Source organism: Nesoenas mayeri (genome assembly GCF_963082525.1).
Source record: "Nesoenas mayeri genome assembly, chromosome: 14".
NCBI lineage: Eukaryota > Metazoa > Chordata > Aves > Columbiformes > Columbidae > Nesoenas > Nesoenas mayeri.
Window position 1 is genome coordinate 18718185 of NC_137556.1, and position 23903 is coordinate 18742087.

Below are 23903 nucleotides of genomic sequence, written 5' to 3' on the forward strand. Positions count from 1 at the left end.
TTTGGGGAAGAAATTGTTCCCACATCCAACCTCAACCTCCCCTGGCGCAACTTGAGGCCGTTTCCTCTGCTCCTGGCGCTTGTTCCTGGGGAGCAGAGCCCGACCCCCCTGGCTCCAAGCTCCTTTCAGGCAGTTCAGAGATCAGAAGGTCTCCCCTCAGCTCCTGTTCTCCAGCTGAACCCCCGAGGTCCCTCAGCCGCTCCATCACACTTGTGCTCCAGCCCCTCACCAGCTCCGTTCCCTTCTCTCAACCCGCTCCAGCACACCAAGGCCTTTCTTGGCGTGAGGGGCCCAAAACTGACCCCAGGATTCGAGGTCTGGCCTCCCCAGGTCCCAGCACAGGGACGGTCGCTGCCCTGGGCCTGCTGGCCACCCTATTCCTGACACAAGCCAGGATGCTGGTGGTCTCTTGGCCACCTGGGCACACACTGGCTCATGTTCATCTGCTGTCACCAACACCCCCAAATCCTTTTCCGCTGGGCACTTTCCAGCCGCTCTTCCCTGAATCTAGCGCTGCATTTTACTGCCTACAGCAAGATACACCCTCACAAACTGAGCGGCCGATGCTGATGGAAACATCCGCGCCCAGCCCCCGCGAGGCCCTCAGACACAGTGTGCTGCTGGTGCTCCTGGAGGTCCCAGCCGCTCTGCTCCACCGCGTGACGTACTAACGCACCAACTCTGCACGTACCTTTGCCTCTGCCCGTCACCACCACGGCTCCCACTGGCGAGCTTCAGCATCACAGACCCCAGGGCACCTCGAGCCCCAGCAGCGGCACCGAGATCCTGCCTTCTCCTGACACGAGCAGCCGCAGCCATCGGCCCTCAGGGAACCGGTGAAGTCAGGGAAAAAGATTAAGCCCCACAAAGACATCACAAATGCAGCTGAGAAGTGCCTGTGATATAAAATATTCCAGTAACTGTCAAGTGTTAACGAACCTCCCCTTCACAACCACCTCTGAAAGCTGGTCCCACACATTTCCCTTCTGAAAGGAAGCTTCTCCCCACAGGCCCTGCAGCCAGCCGGAGCTGGTTCAGTCTGGCACTGGCCTCAGTTCGCAGGGACAGCTCACAAGGTCCTCTCCTAATGTCGCCATAAGGAAAAGGGATGAGATCCTCACGATCTCCCACTTTGATATGAGGTATCGCGTGAATGGGATGAAATACTGGGTCAGTTTTCAGCTCACTACGTCTCGCTGCCCCTCTTGCGGGATGCACACCCGTCCCCCCGTGACCCCGCGTTCCAGGGCTGTGTCTGCCAAGCCGCAGCGTGCGGAGGTGCGCGGTACGGCTGACCAGGCTCCGCTGCGACCCGAGCACCTGGGCACGGGTCTGCATCCCAGCTAGTAACTCTTATGGACTGTAACTGGTACATGGAGGTGCACGTCTGTACCAGGGCGCGGTTTGGTCTGGTGAATGCGACAGCTCTTCAGGAAAATGCAGCTTTAGCCAACGGGAAAAGGCACTAAAAGAGAAACTTGTTTGTAACAGGCCGTCCTGCCGGTTACGCTTTTGTCACCTTCCAGGAGAGGAAGCAAGAATAGAGAAAGAGAAAGAACTTTGATAAGAACTCTTTTTACAAGTTTTTTCTAATAAGAACTTCTATTTTTCACAAGGAACACAGGCTGGGGCTCTGACGTCACCGAGCCGCGCTATGACGTCACCCGCAGCCGCCCCCCGCGCGGTGCACGCTGGTCGCGGCGGGACGGCGGACTCGCGTTCCCGGCGTCCCCCGCGCGGCCGCCGCCTCCGCGGACAAGATGGCGGCGCGGGCGGCCCGGGGCGCCGGGGGACGCTGAGGGGCCAGGGGCGGCCCCGGCGCCGCCATGACCTACACGGCGGAGCAGCTGGACGGCGTGAGGCGGTGAGAGCGGCGCCCGGGGGCGGGGGGGTGCGCGGTGAGGGGGTGTCTGAGGGGACGGGGTAACCCTGCGCTCCCTTCTAGAATCAAGCGGTGTCGGAACTACTATGAGATCCTGGGGGTGCCGCGGGACGCCAGCGACGAGGAGCTGAAGAGAGCTTACCGAAAGCTGGCCCTCAAGTTCCACCCCGACAAGAACCGCGCCCCCGGGGCCACCGAGGCGTTTAAAGGTAAGGGGGGCGGGCCTGGCGCTGAAAACGACGTTAAAACGAGGACAGACCGCCTCGGACTTAGAATTCTGCGCCTTATATAAAGGCGTCGTGTGGGCCCATGTAGCTCGTCCTTTTTATAGACTTATATACGCTGTCTCTGCAAAATCCCGCAGCTTTTCGGCAAGATTGACCTTTTAATTCTCAAAATAGAGATTTCCATTAAGGCAAAGGGAAACGGATCCCAAATCTCGTTCCTAGATGCCGTTAGAAGTTCAGGATGATGCTTGGAAATAAGAGTGGCACATGCAAGAGAGTGTGGTGTTGTGTAATCAATAACTGCTCTGTGTCATGAATAAAAATATAGATGCAAGAATAGGAAATTTGAGTGGTTTGCATATGGAGTTTTCAGTAATGTTGCAATCTCAACTGTATCACCAGTGTCAGCATCTCAACTCTCACATCTTTTGCTTTTCCATGCAGTGTAGCAGCTCTCTGCAGCAGCACCAAGCAAGAGATTTGTTCATAGTCCATTAAAATAGAGAGGTTTTGAAGGACTTTTTGTATGTGTTAGGGTTGTATTTCTCTGTGAGTTTGTTTGCAGCCATGTTCTGTCAAAGAGCAAGGAAGAAGATGAACCAAACAAATACTTGTGAAGTGTGAAGTAGATGTGCTGTACGGCTTCCCAGGCATCTCTGCTGACGGAAGAACTTGGAATACGGGTCTGCATTTCAATTAGTCTCTGCAGTTATTAACTTTTGTTGGCTGTAAATGGTATATGCAGGTGCACTTCTATATCAGTGCGCAGTTTGATCTGATAAAATACGACATTCTTAGTCTCTTGAAGTGGAGCTCTCACCTCATTTTTGCAAATATTTCAATTTTCCATGATACTTTAACGCTTTTGTCTTTCTCCTGGTGTCTGCGATAGCAGGAAATAGGTCCTGTCACAGGTAATGCCAGTGCCGTGACACTTCTTTTACAAAGGCGCTGCTTTCAAAAGTGACTCAAATCTTTGGCTGAGCACGAATTTTCTATGCCCGTTTGGGCTTTTTTGCTACTCTGCTTGTAAGAGTCTGCGATCTGGCAATATGGTGCGGTCCGCTGGCATAACGCTGCTTTTCTTCACTCCCCAGCAATAGGAAATGCTTTTGCCGTTCTGAGCAACCCCGAAAAACGATTGCGATACGATGAATTTGGAAGCGACCAAGAGCACGTCAGCACTGGCCAGGCCAGGCACTATAACTACTACACGGAATTCGAAGCGGACATTACACCAGAAGAAATATTCAATGTGTTTTTTGGTGGGCACTTTCCTACAGGTTGGTATCTGTCTGCAGCAATTTTAAAACTGATACTAGACATAAAGGAGATTCTCTTGGTGTCAATCGGAGAGCTGATTATACATCTGAAAAGAGCAAAAACCTTTTTGGATTTGCTCATGTCTCCCTTCCTGGCTTTTTATGCCTGGAAAAACTCCCTTAACGCACGGTTCAAACTTCAGATTGAATTCCATTCCCCAAAAAAGCCCAAAGCCCAGCCTTGCCATATAGGAGCGCTTCTAGGACAGTGTGCTGCCATGGGGTGACACCTCTCACGGCCGGGGCTTGTTCCTCACCTCCCACCCTGTCCTGGCGAATTCTGACAGTACAAGTTAGGGGTGAGATCATTGTAGTCTAACAAGGGGTTAGGCTGTTTGATTCCTGGCTGGGCAATGTTTTTTTATTCAACTTGTAGCTTCTACCCATTACAACTGCAGCATGTGGGGAGTTTCCCCTTAGACTTAACGATGTTTAACATTTTCACTTTTAATATTTTTTGCCACTGAATAGAGGAAAAATGTGCGGGAAATGCAAAGCCACAAACCTGCCTGAGAAAGCTGCACAAATGAGTTTATCCCGACGCAGACATTTCGGATTCAGAATTCCAGAAAGACTGGGGACAGTGAGGTGTCAGGAAAACCAGCACAACACGGCAGCTCAGCACAAACTTAGCTCAGGCACACAAGTCCTGCTTAACATTGTGACAGTTTAAAACACGTTGTCTTCATATCAACTGTCTGGACACTCTGTTACTAGTAATTCTTTTGCCAAGTAGAAACTGTGTCGACTTTGCTTATTTGGAAAACAACTGAATGGATGATTTTCTGTAATTTGACACTCATTTTTTTATTAGGAAAATGTACATAAATTCAGACCTAAACATTCTTTGGCAAGCTGTAGCTGAAGACCCTTCTTTTTGTCATTGCTTTTCTTCCCTCTCTTGTCTGAAGCCAGCAGGGGTGTGGGAGGTAAAACAAGGTGGGAATGGGAAGGGACCAGAGGTGTCTGCAGATGGTGATGTAGTGGGGACACCCAACTGCGTTCCAGTGCAGTGCGGCTCTTGGCGCCGTGATCTCAGTGCCTCTATAATTAGGAAAACACGGGAGTTTGTTTGGCTGGCGGCAGGTTGTGTATTGTAAAGAAATTAAAACTTGTTAGCTTGGAAAGCGCCACCTGCCAGGACGGTTATGGGTGCGCAGAATCCAGGAACACGGCAGCAGATCCGCACCTGGAGCAGCTCCCTGCGCATCTCAGTCCAGCCTCGGCTTTTGTGTTTGTAGTGAAAGTACATGCTGCAAGATAAGTTTGGGTTAAAAGTAAATCTAAAAGGTATGGTGAGCCCAGGGCAGTACCTGCCAAACTGCCTTAGCGCTCTCATGAACCTTCTCACCTCCGAGGTGTGAAATAAAGCAACACACATCCATGCTCATTACTACAGGCTAAAACTAATCACGTACAAGCTCCCTGTGCCTTACTCCGTGTGGTAGCATCTTGCAGCTAAGGGCACCTCAAATTGTTCTCAAAACTTGATGGGTAGATGTGCAAAGTGAGCCAAGCTCAGTGTTTGCACTGAGTTTGCAATTTTTCCATTTCTGACTTCCCGAGAAATCGCAGCTGCGTGTGCATTTTGCCTCGGCCACCAGCGAGACGTGGCCCTCGTGGAATGTGAGTGCTGCGTGGCTGCGGCGACGGGCGCTCCAGGTCGAGGACAAGAAACCAAGGAGCCGCAGGAGGAATCTGGGTACTGGGCATGGCGGGTTTGACAGGTAGAGCGGCAAGAAGTAAATGGGAATTTTTATCGATGTGGCAGAGAATAGAAAATAAAACGATAATTTTATAGCGATAGCTCTTGGGAGTAAACAATAGTTTCCTTTCAAAAGAATGTTTAGGTTTGGATTTATGTACATTTTCCTAATAAAAAAATGAGTTTTAAATTACAGGAAATCATCCATTCAGTTGTTTTCCAAATAAGCAAAGTCAACACAGTTTCTGCTTGGCAAGAGAATGACTAATAACAGGGTGTCTAGACAGTTGATATGAAGAGAACGTGATTTAAACTGTCACAATGTTAAGCAGGACTTGTGCACCTGAGCTCAAGTTTGTGCTGAGCTGCCGTGTTGTGCTGGTTTTCCTGACGCCTCACTGTCCCCAGGATTTCTGGAATTATGAATCCAAAATGCTTGTGTTGGGATAAACTCATTTGTGCAGCCTTCTCAGGCAGGTTTGTGGCTTTGCATTTACTGCACATTTTTCCTCTATTCAGTGGAAAAAAATACTAAAAGTGAAAATGTTAAATGTCGTTAAGTCTAAGGGGAAACTCTCCACGTGCTGCATTTGTAATGGGTAGAGGCTACAAGTTGAACTTCTTTCTCGTTAAAAAAATGCACATGGAAGGAAAAGAAACTGCTGGCAGAAATTCCTTGAGAAACTTAGGATTTGGGGAAACTTTTCTCTCAGCGCCCTGCAAACCCCATTCTTTGCTTCCCACACTCGCTTCTGTATTTTTACAGCTTGATAAAGTATTAACTGAGCAGTGCTGAATGATAGAAACAATCTTTAAAGAAATAAAGTTTATTTTTTCAAGCTGGCCTTGTGTGGCTCTCTGGTGGAGCCTTGGAACAAACAACAAAACGTGTTTTGACACAATAGTAAAGGTCATTTCCGCCCAGGTTCCTTGCAGAATTCTTCAGGACATTGAAAGGACAGTATAAGAGTGTAAAATAATGTGACGTCTTTCCCAGGCCTTAAAAATAGATTTGCCTTTCTGTTGTCAAAAGGCCATAAATTTCAATCCTCTAACACAAAGACATTTTGCATTTCAAAAGAGGAAAGCACAGCTATTATTAAGATATTCATGTGGTGATAAAATTGGAATTGGAACTTCAAATCAAAGCAGCACATGCAATTCTTTCCTCGGTTTAGAATTTTTAAAAATAAATCAACTGCATTCAGGGTGCAGGAAAGGAAATCCTGAATTGTACTTTTTTTTAACTCATTTGTTAAATCTCTTCCCTTATTATAAAAATCATTAAGTGAAACGATTAATAGCATGAAGGAAGAGAAAATAGAAATAAGTGTAGAAGACCATATTCAGTAATTATGAGAAGCCGTAATTCATGGCCTGAGTCTGGTGAAGCAAATACACTTTCCTGCTTAGAGCCTGGGATGCAACACAAGCTACGGCCCTACAAGTGAATGTGACAAAACCAATATTAAAATATGAGATACAATAATAAGATTCGTAGCGTGTTGCTGCAGTTTGATTTAAATGAAGGTGAGCTTGGGGGCAAACCTTACAATTTCTCTGGTATACTTTTTGGAATAACATATTATTTGACATTTAAATCTGAGGCATGTTTGCGCTTTTTACTCTCCAGTCTCACAGCTGTAATTCAGGCCATGGATAATCAACTAGAAACTCTGAGAAATACAGGTGAGCGCTTCAACTGGGTGAAAATCACGACTCTCTCTTGCCTCCTTTTAACAGGAAATATCCATATGTTCTCAAATGTAGCCAGAGATGCGCACTATTATCCGCGGAGGCACCGAAATGAAAGAGTGTGGACGCAGGAGCAAGAGGAAGAAGAAAACAGGCCACAGGTAGCCAGAAGGGGGGATTTCTTGGGCTTAAATATTAATATTTTACCAGAGCAAGGGGTCCACTTGCACATCTGAAGCCAGGACAGACTTTCTCATGCTTAAATGCTCAGGGTTTATCCTCAAATCGTTGTCCTGGCTTTTTGCAAGCTCTGGTGCAACACCAATTAGTCCCAATATGGGCTGATAACAGATACAGAAGTACTGGCTTGTCCTTGTGGCGTATTTAATCCTTCAGTAAATCCGCACCCGGTTTCTGCCCAGGTGCTGCAGGGGCCTTTTTCCAGCCCAGGGCAGGATGGGTCTGGGATACTTTTCTACCAACTGAAACCTCTAGATGAGACACAAGATGTCATTTGTTGCCGGCATACACACACACGTGCCACCTCCCTTGGACAAATCGAGTGGAAAGCAGAAATAAAGATCTGTGTTTTCTCTTGAATACTTTTTTCCACTCTTTAGTTCTACCAAATTCATTCAAACAAAAAACAAAATCCATCCTGTCCCACGTTACACTACATGTGGTCTCTTAACCCTTTACGTTTCAGACATTTTAGCCAGTGTTTGAGCAGAGATGGAGATTTTTAAAGCTGCAGGTGGCAAACTTCAGAAGATGTGCGCAAAGCAGGGGGCATAAATGGGATTTACAATGTGTTCCTTTGGTTTGGATTGTCCCTGACAAGCTCGGTGCTCTGGGAATCTGTCGCCTTGTGGACAAAGCTGGAGCTGAAAGAAATGCCATGAAAATGTAACTGGAAGAAAATGGCTTTAAAGAGCTTTCTGAGATTATTAGTAAAGGTTGTTTTGAAATTAAAATGTCATCCCTCTCAAAATTTGAAAGTGCTTCCTCTTATTTTCCTTTCAGTTTGCATTTAATGCATTGATCTATGATAGACTGCTTGCTGTGAACAGATGTATACTTTTCCGTCTGTGCTTTTCCTTGTCCGCTAATTATTGTCGTTCTTTTCAGAATTCATATTCTGCATTTATTCAGTTGATGCCAGTTTTCATCATAATAATAGTGTCGGTTATAACTCAGCTGATGGCCACTAACCCACCCTACAGCCTATTCTACAAATCGTAAGTCATTTAAACCACATTTTTCTGGCCTTGGATGTTTGCGATAAGGAGGTAGACGGAAGTTGGGCTTGATAGCGAAATGCACGTTAGTGTTCTGTCCTGCTCTTTCTAGAAAGTGTTATCGTTTTGTAAATAAGGAAATACCAACAGCCTCTGAGAATAAGCTTTACCGCTGCAAAGTTAACTGTGACGTGCTTTGTATTCCTGTGTGCTGAACAAACAGAGGCGCCGAGCCCAGAGCGTTTCTCAACTGGTGTGAAATGGGTTCGCGCAGTGGCCCAGCAGCAGGAATGTGGGTGTAGCTCAGCCCTGCTCTGCCCAGGGACTGGGGACCATGCCGAGGGTCCCACGTAAAGCCAGGAAGAAATTAAGCGTGCAGTTGACAGTATAAATCCGAATCTGCCCTGAAACCTGAATTCCGCTTGATAGAAATCCAAATCTGCTCTGAAACCCCTGATTCCACTGGAAGAATTGTCACACTCCACCAATCATTAAAGCCTTGAAATAAATAAAAGCCTTTCCGTCTGTACAGAGCAATAGCAGAGCTCTCTGAACACTCCCCTTCTTGTAGCAAAACAGCTTCAATTTCTACCCGAATCCCCTCTGCTGTGACAGCCACCCCTCGCCCTTTATCATATTTTACCACAAGATGTCAGTGTGTAAACCCAGCATAAGAAGCTGGTTGTTTTTTGGTTTGGGTTTGTTGTTTTGGTTTTTTTGGAGGGTGTGAAACCTCCCACGCTGCCCCGGAGCAGCTAATCTCTCCCACTTTGCTTCGCCACCTCCCCTTCTGCTGTTGATTTGAGATAGTCAGGCCGTGTACACAGCCTGTCTCCCTAAATCATATCCTTAAAAAAACCCCCAAAGCCTAAAAACTAGCAGCAATTGTTATATAAAGCAAGACTACACCTCTGGGAAATAGCGAGAGAGAAGGAAAAGGAGACTCCAGGAAACAGAAGGGGCAAACTGGATTCCATTGAGTAGAGTGTAACCCTCATGTTTTGGCCGCCTGCCTCTTTCTCTGGGCAGCGGTTTGGAAAAAGAAACGCCTGGGTATCTTTGCTCAAATAAGGAAATGCACTAGAAGAGAATAGTTGAATCCAGTGGCTGTGTCCGAGTTGCTGATTCTACCTACAGGGTGTTATTTGGGATATTCCATGCCCCATTTCTCTTGCTGATTATTATAAAACCCTAAAGGAAAGTGTAACTCGAATCTCCCCTGCGAATTCTCATTTCTGCTAAAGGATCCAGAAACCAAGAAAATCCAGAACCAATTGCATCATGTAGTACTGGGCTGTGTGCCTTGCCTATATCTCTATATTTGTCATCAGTTCCCATGGATTTCTGGACCTAGTTTGCCAGAAACTACCAGCAAAATCACAAGAAAGCGAATGGAGCTTCCGTCTGCAGATAAAATTTGTTCTCATGTTTCAGAAGTGTCTGGGCTGCGCTGTGAGAACACACACACACAGAGTGTTCGGAGGGAACCGCATCAGCTCTGAATCAGTTCTTTGTAAATGTTTCCAAGTATTAGGAATTTTCGCTGTGGTTTTAGAGGTGCGGAGCGGGGCCGAGTGAATTGTGTTTATAGTGCGCGGTTTGCTCTGCCCGAGACTTGTAATTTCCCTGTTGGGTGGCTGAGGGAGCTGCAGTCCTGCAGGAAGCAGCTGTAAAGGAGGTGCTGAAAACCCTGTCCTCTGGAAACGGTAACGTGGAGAAAAACCTCTCCATTTCTTTATATTTGAACTACTAAACTGCTTTCTCCACGATGTTTTCACAGGTCCATAGGTCACGTTATAAGCAGAGAAACAGAGAACTTGCAGGTGCCTTACTATGTCGATAAAAACTTTGAAAAGAATTATCAAGGAGCAGAACTTCAAGAGCTTGAGAAAACGGTCGAAAAAGATTACATAGACTACATTCAGACCAGCTGCTGGAAGGAGAAACAGCAAAGTAAGTGATTTCCGTTCCCTCCTCTGGCCCAGCGGCCGTTGTGCTTCACAAAGCGCTGCCCTTTTTAGCCTCATTTTCCGACGCGTGGAACATCTCAAACCTTGCGCTGGTGTTTCTCACATCTCTGTGAGTGCTGAATTCGCTCTTCTGGAGGGTCTGTCAAAATTAATTGCAGTTGATTCTGAGAGACAGCGGAAAGTAGTTTTCACCCTTTGAGACATTCTGTTTCCACACAGTGTTTATGCTTGAATAGCTCTAAGTGATGATGCTTTAAATGTATCATCTCCCACCTTGTCTAGCTCTGACAGGTTGTTAGGGCTAGAAGAGTTCTCGAGACATCACCTGTTCCACATTTCTTTTGCTGGAGCAGAGTAACTTTTGCTTCGCCTGGTTGCACGAGAAGATCCAAGTTTTTCTTCAGAACTTCATCACCAGAGCCCGTGCCCTATTTGGTACTTCGGCACCTTGTTCGGGTGCTTTTGATGATCTCGCAGTGGGCTGTGTGACCGGTATCAGTTTTCAAAAAGCCTGCTGCTGGGCTTTTTTGGTGCGCTTATTTGCATTTTCTATCTTTAGCTGAGTTTGAGGTCGTGTTTTTTACCATAGTCAAGATTGGCTTTTAAAACCAACTGAATGTGGAAAGGGAGGACACAAAAACGTGACCGTTCACAGTTCTTACATCAGTCCAAAGTCAAAGTGGCGCGTATAAAGCCGTGTACTTTAACCCCATATTGTGCTATTTGTTAATTACTGCTCTTCTAGTTCATTTAAAATAGAGCAAATCCTGCTTGTTCCAGCAGTACAAAAGAACAGCAATCAAATCACAAGGGCTAGCTGAAGATGGGTGGTTGTGACTGATTTTTCTGAAGAGCTCATCACCTTAAAATGAGTCAAGTCAGTGTCAAACGGTCCTCAGCACGCTGCTAAAACCTGACTTTGTGCTTGTTGACGGTTTCTTCACCCGTTGCATCATTATGGGAGCCACACGTGCTCTCAACAAGACTCGTTCAGTCCTGTGCCAGACTTAGCACAGTGTTGTGACTCAAACTGCTAACAGGTTTTGGACGGGAAAAGTTTTGTTTTCATCCAGAGACTATTTTGTTCTGTGTTACATAAAAGTTACTAATCTTTCTTTTAAAGAGAAATACATAGATATAGACTTGGAAGTTGGAAAAGAACCCGTAATATGAGACCATAAAAGCCCAAACAATCCCTTAGTTCTTGGTGTGCTCGGCTTGTGATCTCTCAGCATCGGTGCTGGCAGGAGCAGCGCTGAGGTAGAATGTGGCTATTCATAACCATCAGTGTAGCTTCATGCCTGGACTTGCCTTAGAGATAGAATCTATTCCTTACAGAAAGAAAAAAGCCTTTTAATTGACTTTGTGCGACTGAAAGTCGCCGTATTCTCTCTTTCCCAAAAGCTGTGAGCAAGGAGTGCGGTGCCGCAGAACTGGTAATGGGAGAAGGGGGAAGTGATTGAGTGCCAAGTAGAGACTTTATTAGTCTCACATCTGCAGGTGTATTTACACACAATAAGCAGCAGCCTGAAGAGACCACTGTAATTAAAAAAACAAAGAAAATTCAGATTGATTAGCGCCTGAGACAGTGAGCAGGTAATGAACGCAGCCCAGGCTGTGCTAACTTTAGTCCGGCCAGGTTTGCAAAAATAAACCACGAATACAAGATGGAGCGTTGTGGAGAAGTTCTCTGGAGATGTTGAGGCAGTTCTTAGCTGTTGTTCCATAACTGAGTCCATTGATTCTTGTTTAAGTGTTTAACTTCATGTGGTCAGCTTGGTTTATTTTGTGTGTTGAATGTAGGTTTGTTTTGTGCACTGTGGGTGCATTTCTCTTAAGCACCAGCAAAATGAACATAGGTTAGTTCTGTAAGAACAGATTGACTTTTTATTCAAGTCCTTGAGTTTATGACTTGAAAAGTGTTACCTGGTGTCCAACTACGTTAATTAAAACTTCAACAGAAACGGATGTATCCGTGTCTCGTCACTTGTGTCACCGTTCCTGCCTTCGCAGCAGGACAGTGTCTAAAAGTGGCGTCTGCTGTGGTTTGTGGCACTTAAATTATAAAACCTAAAAACTGATGCCTGATCTAAAAGGAAATGTTGATGCCTGTCGGTGTGTGAAGCTTTTCAGTGAAGAGGCGGAGGGTCAAACGGTTCTAATTTCACTGGGACAGAGACACGGTATGTCAGGCGTGAAGGGACCTGTTGAAGCTCTTTCCACTTTGAATTGTTTTATAGAATGAGGGGCTTGTAAGATACAGAAAAGCTCTTTGAAAAATTGTCATCAGGCAGCCCGTGCTTAGGGAAATTCTGACCTTTTCAGAAGCGAATCGCTGCTGCTCTCTTAGGTGCATCTAATCCTGGATCTAAATTACTCTTCAGGGACAAAGTTATATTAAGACTTCTCTAGCTAATCAGCCAAAGGAATTTCTCTCAGTTACTGGGGGGAAATAATTTAAACAATGGGATTACTTCAGTTTTGAGAAGAAGGGGGGAAAATACGCAAAGTACATTTGTGATTGTTAATGAATGGGCACAGAGGCCTTTCAGAGGAGTCCCTGTCACCTTCCTGTAATTGATTAGACCAAACAATTACAATGCCTTCTGGGCAAACCTCTTGCCATGGCTAACATGCCCAGTTTCACTGAAGCAAAGTGAATTAAAAAAACCTCATGCCACGAGGAAAACAAAGCACTGAGAAACTGTTCTTTAAAGCAGACTCACAGCTTTATCCTAATATATATATATATATATATATTCTTTTTCATCTTTCAGAGTCTGATTTGTCCAATTTGGCCAAGCTGTACAGAGACGAGCGGTTAAAACAGAAAGCGGAATCGCTGAAACTTGAGCACTGTGAGAAGCTCTCCAGTCTGATCGGGATGCACAAAGGGGGCTGAGCGGGACACACACCTTCCGTAGTTTTATTTATTGCTGGTTTAACTTATGTTTTTATTTTACTTTATATAAAAAGGGAAGGAGTTTCTTGTAAAGAGTCTGAATATTCAATTCCTTCTGCATAAAGTGCAGAGGTGGGCCGGCACCAGCTGCAGAGCCGGTGTTTGCTGTAATATATACTGTACACTAGATTTGGTTCCAAGGACCAGTGGCACTTTGTAAATTAATTCCGTGGGAGGCACTAGTAGTTTGGAACCCATCTTCGTCCGTGCTTTGTCTGCCGTCCAAACGCTGTGTGCTTCCCGGGACAGCACGCACATGTCTTGGCTTTCTGTATTTTCTATGGACCTACAATTCTCTCGACCGGATGACGTCGGGATGAAGCGCAAGCGATGTCCTGGCTCTGCAGCGCTTTGCGGTGGGGATTCATGTGGAAGGCGCTGTGTTTCCGTTTGATTGTAACACACAGTGTTGAATTCAGAAGAGCTGGGCACCTGCTCAAGGTGAACACGTGAGCTCCAAACTCTCCGGGCTGTCAGAGGGACGTAACCCCGTGCTGGTCTGACCGGGACCATGTGCTGGTCTGACTGGGACTGTGCTGGTCTGACTGGGACCGTGCCCCTTCTGTTCCGTTATGAGGCGACACACGGAGATGCCGACAGCGACATCGCACAAGGAGATGAGTCTGTGAATTGCACCGATTCCCATGTCTGCCAGATTGTGGAGAAAGGACACCCGTATTTATTTTCTTATCTGTTTCCAGTGGCGTATTTTCAAGCTGGCTGTTTAATTCTGATTTTTATCTGCCGACTCTTCTCCAGCTGTTACAGGGGTCCCGCTTTTCCTGGTACGGTTTTGATGTAGCATATTTTTACTCTGTTGAGCAGTTCTGAATGTTTCACTGTAGAGATCAGTATTGCAAAGAAACAGCTCCATGTCGTAGTGTCCTGTTGTTTTTCTTGATCCTCCTTCACAAAACCAGGCGTTGAAAGGCAGGTTGAGGACGGTTGTGCTGCTGGGAACAGCATTACTCCAGGTAAATGCACTAACTATATTATTACCAAAAATTACGTGGTTTAGTTCCTAGTAAAAAAAGCCATTGGGTTACCCAACTTTCTAGCAAGACTGTACATACTACCACCTACTTCTACCAGAAGCAGGGGGTTAAAACAATTACAAAACAACATAACGACTCATTTAAAGTAGCATTTTCATGTTAATGGTTGTTCCCAGCTTTGTAGGAGAACTTGGGGAAGCAGAGCAGAGTTTGTCAGTGGGAGTGGGAAGAGCACCAGGAGAAATGGGGTTGTAGTGACACACACGTTTGGGTTTATTATTCCGGATCAATAAGGTGGCTCAAAGTAAGGCAGGCAGCCTTCATTCTGCTATTGCCCAGATTTGGGCACATCATGGGAGTGTATATAAAAAGCAGAATTATTTTAAGGTTACTTTTTATATATTAAACAGTTTGCAGAATAGGTTTGAAATAGGTAACAGTGGTTGGGCTTGATTGCACGTTTGGTATCTTCCCTGTGGCTCCTGTTCGACTCCTGTGGCTGTGAAGTGACAACACCAGGACTTCATTGGGTTTACCTGACGTCCGGCACGGAGCTTGAATTCGTACCGGGTATTTAACACTTGAAATAGATGGCGCCTTTCACCCAGAGATCTCGAAGTGCCTTGGGGGGTGGGAGAGCACCTGTGGGACACGCGGGAGCTGTAAGAGGCTTCTCTGCAACTAAGAAGCAGAAGATGAGACTGGAAGGTCGGCTTCCCTTGGCTCCCCGGGAATAGCGGGGGCTTGCAAATGGGTAGGCAGTGAATTAATTAGTTAGTTTTCATGAAGACTTGACATTTCCGTGGCTGCGGGATAGACCCTGGGGGATTCCCGGCCGCGGCCCCTTTAAGAGGCCGAGTTGGGGAGGGGGAGAGCGGGCGTGAGCGTTGCTAGGAGACCGGGCCGGCCGCTGTTTGCCGCCCCGCACGGGGGCGTGGCCTGAGCAGAACCCCGCCCCGCCCACCCGAGGGGCGTGGCCCAGGCCTCCCCCGCGGTGGAGATGCCGGGGCTACGCCCCCCGGGTGGGCGGAGCGGGGGTCTGCGCAGGCCCCGCCCCCTGCGCAGAGGGATCGCACATGGCGGTGACACGAAGTCAGGGGGAGCCTTATGACTGGAGCTTGGAGCCAGGGGGGTCGGGCTCTGCTCCCCAGGAACAAGCGCCAGGAGCAGAGGAAACGGCCTCAAGTTGCGCCAGGGAAGGCTGAGGTTGGATCGCTCCCTCCCGGTGCTGGTGCTGGGTCAGAGGTGCAGGCACAGAGCTGGCACAGAAAGAACAAGTTAATAAGCAAATGCGGTGTTAAGTCTACAGGCAGTATCATGCTGGTTTAAATATAAATCAGTATTTAAGTAGCAAGTCTGGGTCCACCCGTTCTTCTGTAACGTGCTTGTGCCTCACGGGCTGTTCCCTCTGCACCTGGAAGACGGGTTTACAGCCTCTTAACCTAAAGAATCACAGCATCCCAGCCCGGTTGGGCTTGAAGGGAGCTCTGCAGATCCCCAGCCCCACCTGCTCACGCAGGGTCACCGAGCAGATCACACAGGTGGGTCCAGGGGGTCTGAATGTCTCAGAGCAGGAGACTCCACACCCGCTCTGAGCAGCCTGGGCCAGGCTCTGGCACCTCCCAGCAAACAAGTTTCTGCTCATGTTCACATGGACCCTCCTGTGTTTCAGTCTGTGCCCGTTGCCCCTCACCCTGGCATTGGGCACCACTGAACAGAGTCTGGTCCATCTTCTGACACCCACCCTAAGATATTGGTCAGCATTGTATGGTCGTATTGTATGGCAGGAGCACCCCGGGCATCTCCGCCATGCCTTCCTCTCTCTTCTTCATGTGGAAATCATGATCCATGCCGAGCAGGGGGATGTCCCCAAGGAGCAGGATGTGCAGAACAGGAGTGTCTCTTGCCCAGTGTGTCACCGGCAGCCCCGGTGGGACAAGACCGGCTGGGCTGTTTCCTTTGTGCTCCCACCACACACCTGCTCCCGGCAGCCTCGGGGGTGCTGGAAGGAACCAGCCACACTGTGGAGCGTGCGGGGCCATCCCGTGTCCCCAGTGCGGGGGCCAGGAAGCGGATGAACAGCCGGGTGTGCGGAGGTACCTTCCAACCGCCCTCGCAGCCTCCGGTGTTGTCACCCACTTGTGGCAGCTGTTGACACTTTTGGTTCTGGCAGGACAGCGTCAGAGAGAAGGGCATAGCAGCAGCAGAGCTGTGCTTAGTGCTGGGAAAGAGGCGAAGATTTAAAGCAATTAGCAACTCACTGCTCTAAATCAGCCTTGTACCCGCCGCTGGGACAGCAGGACCCGTGAGCTGCAGCGCGAGGACCTTTCCCTCTGTGTCCAGGGAGAGCTCAGTGAGCTGATTGTTTTACCTTATCCAGGGCGTCACCACGTCCCGCAGCCCATGTTCCCCTGGTGCCGTCTCTGCCCTCGCTCCTCGCCCAGCGCGGTGCCCCCATGCACGCAGGGGGCTCAGCAGGACAGCGCTGACCTCGGCTGGACCAACATCCCTTTTCCACCAGCGCTGGGTCACTGGATGTGACCGTCAGTGCAGGAGGGAGAGCAACACAGCATCTCTTCAGGGTCTGGACGAGATGGGGGCCGAGGGGGCAGCTCAGCCCCGGGGAGCTGCGTTCCCCCCGTTGTGGGTCCGTGCGTCCCCCACACTGCAGATCCAGCTGTGCAGGGGACAGAGCCAGCGGTGACTCAGGAGGCGCCGGCTGGGCTGCTGTGCTGGGCTTGGGGACACTCCGGGAGCGCCAGGCTGAGCTCTGGTCCCCTCGCCTGGGAACCATAGGGTGGTTCATAGGAACCAAGCAGCAGCCGAGGTTTTGGGGTGCTGCGAGCAGCCCAGGCAGCATGGGGAGCTCCTCCATCCCATCAGCTCCTGCAAAGCCAGGCTGGAGGGAGTCGGGGATCTGAAATCCCCCACACACTCTCTTGCACAAGACCACTGTGCCCAAGGCAGGTCCCCTCTGCTCCCCATGGCCACAAATGCCACCGGCAAGCACAGCCCTGCTCAGCAGCAAAGGGTTAAGCAGCAGCCTGGCGATCAGGGAAGCTCTCCTCTCTTCCTTTTCCTTGCCAAGGTTTAAATTTAGTCTCTGTATGAACCCACTTGACTTGGGCATCGGGTTGCTCCGGGGCTGGCAGTGCAGGGGAGCACCTGCTACCCCTGCTTCACTGCAAAAATCCCCCGGGAGCCTGGGCCGAGCTCCGCTGCAGCAGTTGGGGCCGGCAGGCTGCACAGACCCTGCTGCCATGCCGGGTGCCCCGCTGCTTGCTTTGGGTCCCCCCGAAAGAGGCAAAAAGCAGCCATCCATCATTCAGCTCTTGTGAGTCCCAGAGGTGCTCGGTGCCCAGTTTGATTTGCAGCCTTGAGTTTTGCTTCCTGGCCACCCGCAATTGGTTGTGGGGGCGGGTGGGTTTGGGGCAGCCCCTGGGACACGCTGTCTCTGCGGCACGGCTGGGAGAGGAGCTGCGGTGGGGACGGAGCAGCAGCCCAGGGCCCCGCCGGGCCCCCCGGACCGCCCACACCGCTGTGCCGGGGGACACAGCCCGGGTACCCCCATGGGGCACAGGGACACCCTGGACCTCTCCTGTGGATGTGGGGGGCTGCAACACGGGGTGAGGGGGTGTGGGACAGGGCTGGCAGCCCCCGGCAGACCCCTATAGCCGGGGGCAGCACTGGCATCTCCGCAACGCACTTGGCATCGCCTCCCCCGGGCTGGCGCTCGCTGGGGCCCATGTGATCGAGGGGCTGCCCCGTCCCGCCGCGTCCAGCCGCCCGCACGGCGACGGAGCCAGAAGGTCGAGCCGGCGTCCCTGACGGAGCGTCCCCGGCACCGAGGAGGGTCCCTTGGCACCGGCTGGCACCCCCCGGGGTCACCCTGCCACAATGCCCCGCGGGAAGAGGGACCCCGTGCTGCTGCCCCATGCGGACGCGGATGGCGAGGGGCTCCGCGGCGGTGGGGACGGCCAGCGGTCCGCGTCGGAGGAGGAGGGCCACCTCCCCGGCCTCCCCCGCGACGACCTCGCCAAGAGCATGTCGGGCTCCTCCGTCTCCTCCTACCACTCCGCCCTGTGCTCGGAGGGGACCGAGACCTTCAAGGACTGCCTGGAGTTCCTGGACGAGGAGGGGACGCCCCCCCGGGACGCGGGGCGGCGAGGCGGCTGTGCCGAGGGGGCTGCTCCGGGGCGCTGGGCTCCGGGAGCCCCTGGTGTCCCCCCACCGCCCGGCCCCCTCGCCCGCCCGCGGCCGGCTCAGCTGTCCAGCGCGGCTAAGAATAGCGCGGCGCCGGGGAGCAGGATGGGTGCCCTCGGCGGGGACCGGCAGGCTGCCACCAGCACGGCCGCGGAGCCGGCTCGGCCGCGGAACCCCGGCGGGATGCTCGGCGGGACGCCCAGCGATTCGGACGAGCTGGACGGCGAGGTGCGGGCGCTGACGGCCAGGGCCTTCCGCAGCCTCTCGGGTCTCCCCGGCGCCCACCTCGACATGTGCAGCTCCCACACCTCCTCCAGCCTCTCCAACTCGCTGTCGGAGGACGGCGGGCGGCCGCGACGGTGGCCGGCGGGCGGCGGTGAGAGCCGGGGCGCGGTGACAGCCCTCCATGGCCGGGTGGGCTGGCCCTTCCCCACCGGCGTGGATGGGGAGCTGCTGGGCTTGCTGGGGAAGGAGCAGTTCGAGTGCGTGGATGTGGAGCTGGAGAGCGGGGAGGCCAGGAAGGGCCACGGCAAGAAGAGGACGGTCCCCAAGCGCCAGATCCTGCTGAAGAGGAAGGAGAGGAAGGAGATGGCTTTTGGCCCCTGGGGTGATGGTCCAGCCCCCCAGCCGCTGCCCCCCTCCAGGAAGGAGCCCCCCAGCAAGGGCAGGGCCATCGGAGAGGACTTCAGGCTCAACTACAAGCAGTTCATGAAGACGGCCTCCCTGGACAGCGATGCCAGCAAGACCAGGACGGCCTCGTCCCTGGTGAAAAACGTCCTGGCCAAAAAGATGCAGTACGAGCAGAGGATCAAGATGGAGCAGAAGGGGCTGCGGGGCAGCTCGACCTCCTCGGGTCCGTCCTCCGCCGGCACCGACCTGCTGGGCGACGGCCTGGAGGGCAAATCCAGCTCGCTGTCCCGCTCCGACTGCAGCTTCTCCGCCGAGGACCTGCGAGGCGGCGGGATGCCGGTGGCCGCGGGGGACGCGAGCACCCGTCCCACCAAGGGGGTGGTGCTGAGCGAGGCAACGAGGGAGAGCGTCTGCAAGCTGAAGAAGACCTTCAACGAACTCAACGAGAGGATGAAGTACCAGGAGGTGCTGGGGGGTCACCGGCTGCCCGGCGTCGCTGAGGAACCGGCGGCAGAGCGGATCCGTTACCGGCGGGCGCGGGCCTTGTTCGAGCCCCCCCCCGATGCGGGGAAGGCGCTGGACATTGCCCCCCGGTTTGAGAGGGCGCCGAGGCCGTGGCCCAGCCTGCGGCAGCGAGCCATCCGCCCCGGCCACCCTCAAACCCTCCCCGTGGAGCCCGACGGCCCCGTCGCGCCGCCCCGCCGCCTCTTCACCTCCCGGGCGCAGGACGTGAGGCTGGTGCCGCAGGGCCCGCGCGAGGAGAAGCCGCCGGCCGTGCCCCGCCGGCCGCACAGCCCCGGCACCCCGGCACGGCGGTCCCCGCCGGCCGTGCCCCCCAAGACGGAAGAGAAGGGGAAGGGGCGCGTCCCCCAGCCCCGGGACGTGCGCAAGCTGGTGAAGAGCAGCTACAGCCTCTGCTTCGGGGCCGCCGGCGCATCCCCCGGCAGCGCAGCGCCGGTGAGCAGCGGGGACCCGCCGCCGGCCGCCCCGCTCGTCATCCATTGCACCTCGGTCCGCCGGCGGGAGACCGCGCCGCAGCCAGGGGACGGGGACGTGCAGGCGGCCACCGGCCCAGAGGCGGCCCCGGCACACGCCGAGGGTCCCGCGCAGCCCGCCGGCAGCCACGCCGCGCCCCAGCAGGGCTCCCCCGTGCACATCACGAGGGTCCAGGCCACGCGGAGGGATCCGGCCACCGCGGAGGGCCCCGCCGCGTCGCCCCCGCGCCGGGAGCGGAGCGAGCTCAGGCTGCCGCCGCGGGCGCCGCCGGCCGAGGGGGTTCCGCACGTGGAGACCCACCTGCACGTGCTGGTGGGCCGGCGGTCCCCGGCGGCCGCGGCCCCGGCGCAGAGCAGCGCGCTGCTGCGCACCGAGAAGACCGTCCTGCTCCCGCCGCCCGCCCCCGCGGACGGAAAGGACGCACGTGGCCGCGGCGGCACCGGGGGGCTCTGTGCCACTGAGGGGCCAGCGGTGCAGCGGCACGGCAGCAGTGACGGCGGGGACCCCCGAGCCGGCCCCCCGGCCAGCGCCAACGTGCACCCACAGCCTTGGACAGCGGCGGCGAGCGGCGCGCCGAAGCCACCCACGGGCGAGCAGGGGTCGGCAGGGAGCAGCGGCTCTGCCGGCAGCACCAGCCCCCCCGCCGGCCCCTTTCGAGCCGGGGACGGTGATGAAGGTCCCTCTGGGCAGCTGCCGGAGCGCAGGGAGGCCTGGGAGCACTCGGCGAAGTGGCCGGCGGACAGCGAGCCGTACCTGCCCGCGGAGAACTCCAACTACTTAGCAATTCCTGTGAGAGCCCCCAAATCCTCTCCCATGCCGAAGCTGCCCATGGCCCCCAACCCAGCCAGTGCGTCCTTCGGGACCCCCTCAGTCCCCAACCCAGCCAGTGCGTCCTTTGGGACCCCCTCAGTCCCCAACCCAGCCAGCATGTCGTTTGGGACCCCTATAATCCCCCACCCAGCCAGCACATCTTTTGGGATCCCCATGGTCCCCAACCAAGCGAGCACGTCCTTTGGGACCCCCTCAGTCCCACACCCAGCCAGTGCGTCTTTTGGGACCCCCATGGTCCCCAACCGAGCCAGCACGTCCTTTGGAACCCCCTCAGTCCCCAACCCAACCAGTGCGTCTTTTGGGACCCCCATGGTCCCCAACCGAGCGAGCACATCCTTTGGAACCCCCTCAGTCCCCAACCCAGCCAGCGCATCCTTTGGGACCCCCACAGTCCCCAACCCAGCCAGCGCATCCTTTGGGACCCCCACAGTCCCCAACCAAGCCAGCACATCCTTTGGGGCTCCCTCAGTCCCCAAGCCAATGAGCGCATCCTTTGGTGCCCCCACGGTCCCTAACACGACCAACTCCTCTTTAGGCTACCCATCAGCCTCCAGCCTGGCCAGCACATCATTTGGAGCTCCCTTGGTCTCCAACTCCACCAACAAGTTTTTTGGGACCCCCCTAATCCCCTACCCAGCCAGCGCATCCTTTGGGACTCCCTTGGTCCCCAACCTGTGTGGTGCAACCTTTGGGTCCCCATTGGTCCCTAATCAATCCAGTGCATCCTTTGGGCCGCCACTGGTCCCCAATCCATCCAGTGCATCCTTTGGGACCCCCTCAGTCCGTAATCAATCCAGTGCATCCTTTGGGCCCCCATTGGTCCCCAATCCATCCAGTGCATCCTTTGGGACCCCCTCAGTCCCTAATCTGACCAACTCATCACTTGACTTCCCCTTGCTCCCCAACCCAGCCAGCTCATCCTTTGGGTCCCCCTTGGTCACCAACCCAGTCCCCGCATCCCTTGGGCACCCATCGATCTCCAACATGGCCAGCTCATCCTTTGGCTCCTCTTTGGTCCCCAACCCATCTGGCGCTCCACTGGGGACCCTGCCAGGTGGGGAAGCACCCTGGAGCAAACAGGGCCCCGATGTCCCCCTGTCCCGGCTCCCCGAGGGTCTGGTGTCCGCAGAGCGCCCGGTGCTGCTGCCCCCAGCCCAGCCCCAGCCTCGCCCCGAGGACACCCCCCCTCACCTAAGGGGAACCGACGGCCCCTCACCGAGCAGTAAGAGCACACAGAGCCCCACCAAGCCCTTCGCCCCCCACCTGCCCACACACCGGAGGATGCTCGTCGATCCCAACAGCGGGAAATGCTACTACATGGAGCCGCCGCGGCAGCCCCAGCTGAAAACACTTTACGACCCTGAGACGGGGCAGTACCTGGAGGTGCTCATCCCACCGGTGGCATCGCACGCCGGGCTCTACCAGGCTCCTTTCAACCCCATGGTCATGGCCCCGGGGGTCTACGCTCCACCCTATGTGCCTTATGGTGGCTTCCCAGGGCTCCCGGCACCCCCACCGCCTGCTGCCCCCTCCCCAGTGCACCCCGAGCTGCCGGCTGCCGAAAACCCCAGCTTCTCAGGGACCTTCAGCCCCACTCCCAAGAGTGAGGGGCCACCCACTGCCGGGGGTCCCGACTGCGGGTACCTGGAGGGCCTGTACTATATCCCCACGGGGATGCGGGCCAGCCCCGGCCCCGGCCAGCCCCCCACCAGCCCCGAGAAGGGACCTCGGCTCCCGATGTGACAATTCTCAGTGGGGACAGACCCGCCTGGCGTGTCCCTTCACGAGCAGCCGGGCTTCAACCCCAAAGTCAGCACCACAGACCTCCTGCCCGTGGTGCCGAGGGGTAACGGGCGCCGGCTGGACCTCACCGGCTCCTTGTGGAAATCGGGAGATAAAGGGTATATTTTCCAGTGTGAGCATATGGCAGCTCCAGAGGGGCTCGAAGTCGTGGGTCCCGGTCAGCAAAGGGACCCCTTTGCATGGCCCCCCTTTCCCTGTCCTGTGCCGAGGGTGACCTGGGCTGGTTGGCAGAGGGGGACGATGGCCCGGTCACCGCCAGACCCCCCAGCCACAGCTGTGGCACAGGCTCCCTAAAATAGTAATAAAAATGCTGAGAAGAGCATTAAATCCTACAGATCCATCCTGTGTTTGTACTGTCTGTAAAGGGGGCTGTGAGGGGCTCCCGTAGCCCTGTCAGGGAGCTGAGGCACTCGGGTGACCATGAGCCAGCACTGGGCCCTTGTGGCCAGGAAGCCAATGGTACCTGGGGTGGGTTAGAAGGGGGTGGTCAGTAGGTCAGAGAGGTTCTCCTGCCCCTCTGCTCTGCCCTGGGGAGACCACACCTGGAATCTTGTGTCCAGTTGTGGCCCCTCAGTTCCAGCAGGACAGGGAACTGCTGCAGAGAGTCCAGCGCAGCCACCAAGATGCTGCAGGGAGTGGAGCATCTCCCGTGTGAGGAAAGGCTGAGGGAGCTGGGGCTCTGGAGCTGGACAAGAGGACACTGAGGGGGGACTCATTGCTGGGGATCAATATGGAAAGGGGCAGTGTCAGGAGGATGGAGCCAGGCTCTGCTGGTGACAACCAGGGACAGGACAAGGGGCAATGGGTGCAAACTGGAACACAGGAGGTTCCACTGAAAGAGGAGAAGAAACTTGTTGGGGTGAGGGTGTCAGAGCCTGGCCCAGGCTGCCCAGGGGGTTGTGGAGTCTCCTTCTGTGCAGACATTCCAACCCGCCTGGACACCTTCCTGTGTAACCTCATCTGGGTGCTCCTGCTCCATGGGGGAATTGCACTGGATGAGCTTTCCAGGGCCCTTTCAGCCCCTGACACTCTGGGATTCTTTGTGATCCTGCGGTCGGTCAGTCTGTCTGTCTGTCCTGGAGTGTTCAAGGGGTGACTCCCTGGTCCCCAGGGGCTGCAGGGGACTCTGCGGTCAACAGGGATTCCTGAACCCCAGTCCTGAGCCCCCAGCCCTGAACCCCAAATACCAGTCCCTGAACCCCAAACCCCAGCCCTTGAACCCCAAACCCCTGCCCTGAATACCAGTCCTGAACCCTAAACCCCAGCCCTGAACTTCAAACCTCAGCCTTGAAACCCAGACCCCAACCCTGATTCCCAAATCCCAGCCCTGAGCCCCAAACCCCCACCCCAGGATGGTCCACACCATCCATCCCTCCACCATTTGGGTGGAGGAAGAGGAGTCAGATGTTACAGGGCTGAATTACACCAAAAACCTCTCAGAGAG

General features: G+C 53.8%; 2 protein-coding genes across 2 annotated transcripts; both read left to right on the forward strand.

Annotated features, from left to right (window-relative positions):
- The first annotated feature begins 1732 nt into the window (after positions 1-1732).
- Positions 1733-13842, forward strand: DNAJC18 (DnaJ heat shock protein family (Hsp40) member C18). Its single transcript, XM_080353462.1, has 7 exons — positions 1733-1864; positions 1946-2091; positions 3207-3392; positions 6880-6992; positions 7960-8069; positions 9850-10022; positions 12817-13842. The coding sequence occupies exons 1-7, from the start codon at positions 1827-1829 to the stop codon at positions 12939-12941; spliced, it is 891 nt and encodes a 296-aa protein (XP_080209588.1). The 5' UTR covers positions 1733-1826; the 3' UTR covers positions 12942-13842.
- A 4051-nt stretch (positions 13843-17893) lies between these two features.
- PROB1 (proline rich basic protein 1) lies at positions 17894-22399 on the forward strand (the record flags this gene model as incomplete). The annotated part of the gene is made up of 1 exon (XM_080353375.1): positions 17894-22399. The coding sequence occupies one exon, from the start codon at positions 17894-17896 to the stop codon at positions 22397-22399; it is 4506 nt and encodes a 1501-aa protein (XP_080209501.1).
- Positions 22400-23903: the final 1504 nt, after the last annotated feature.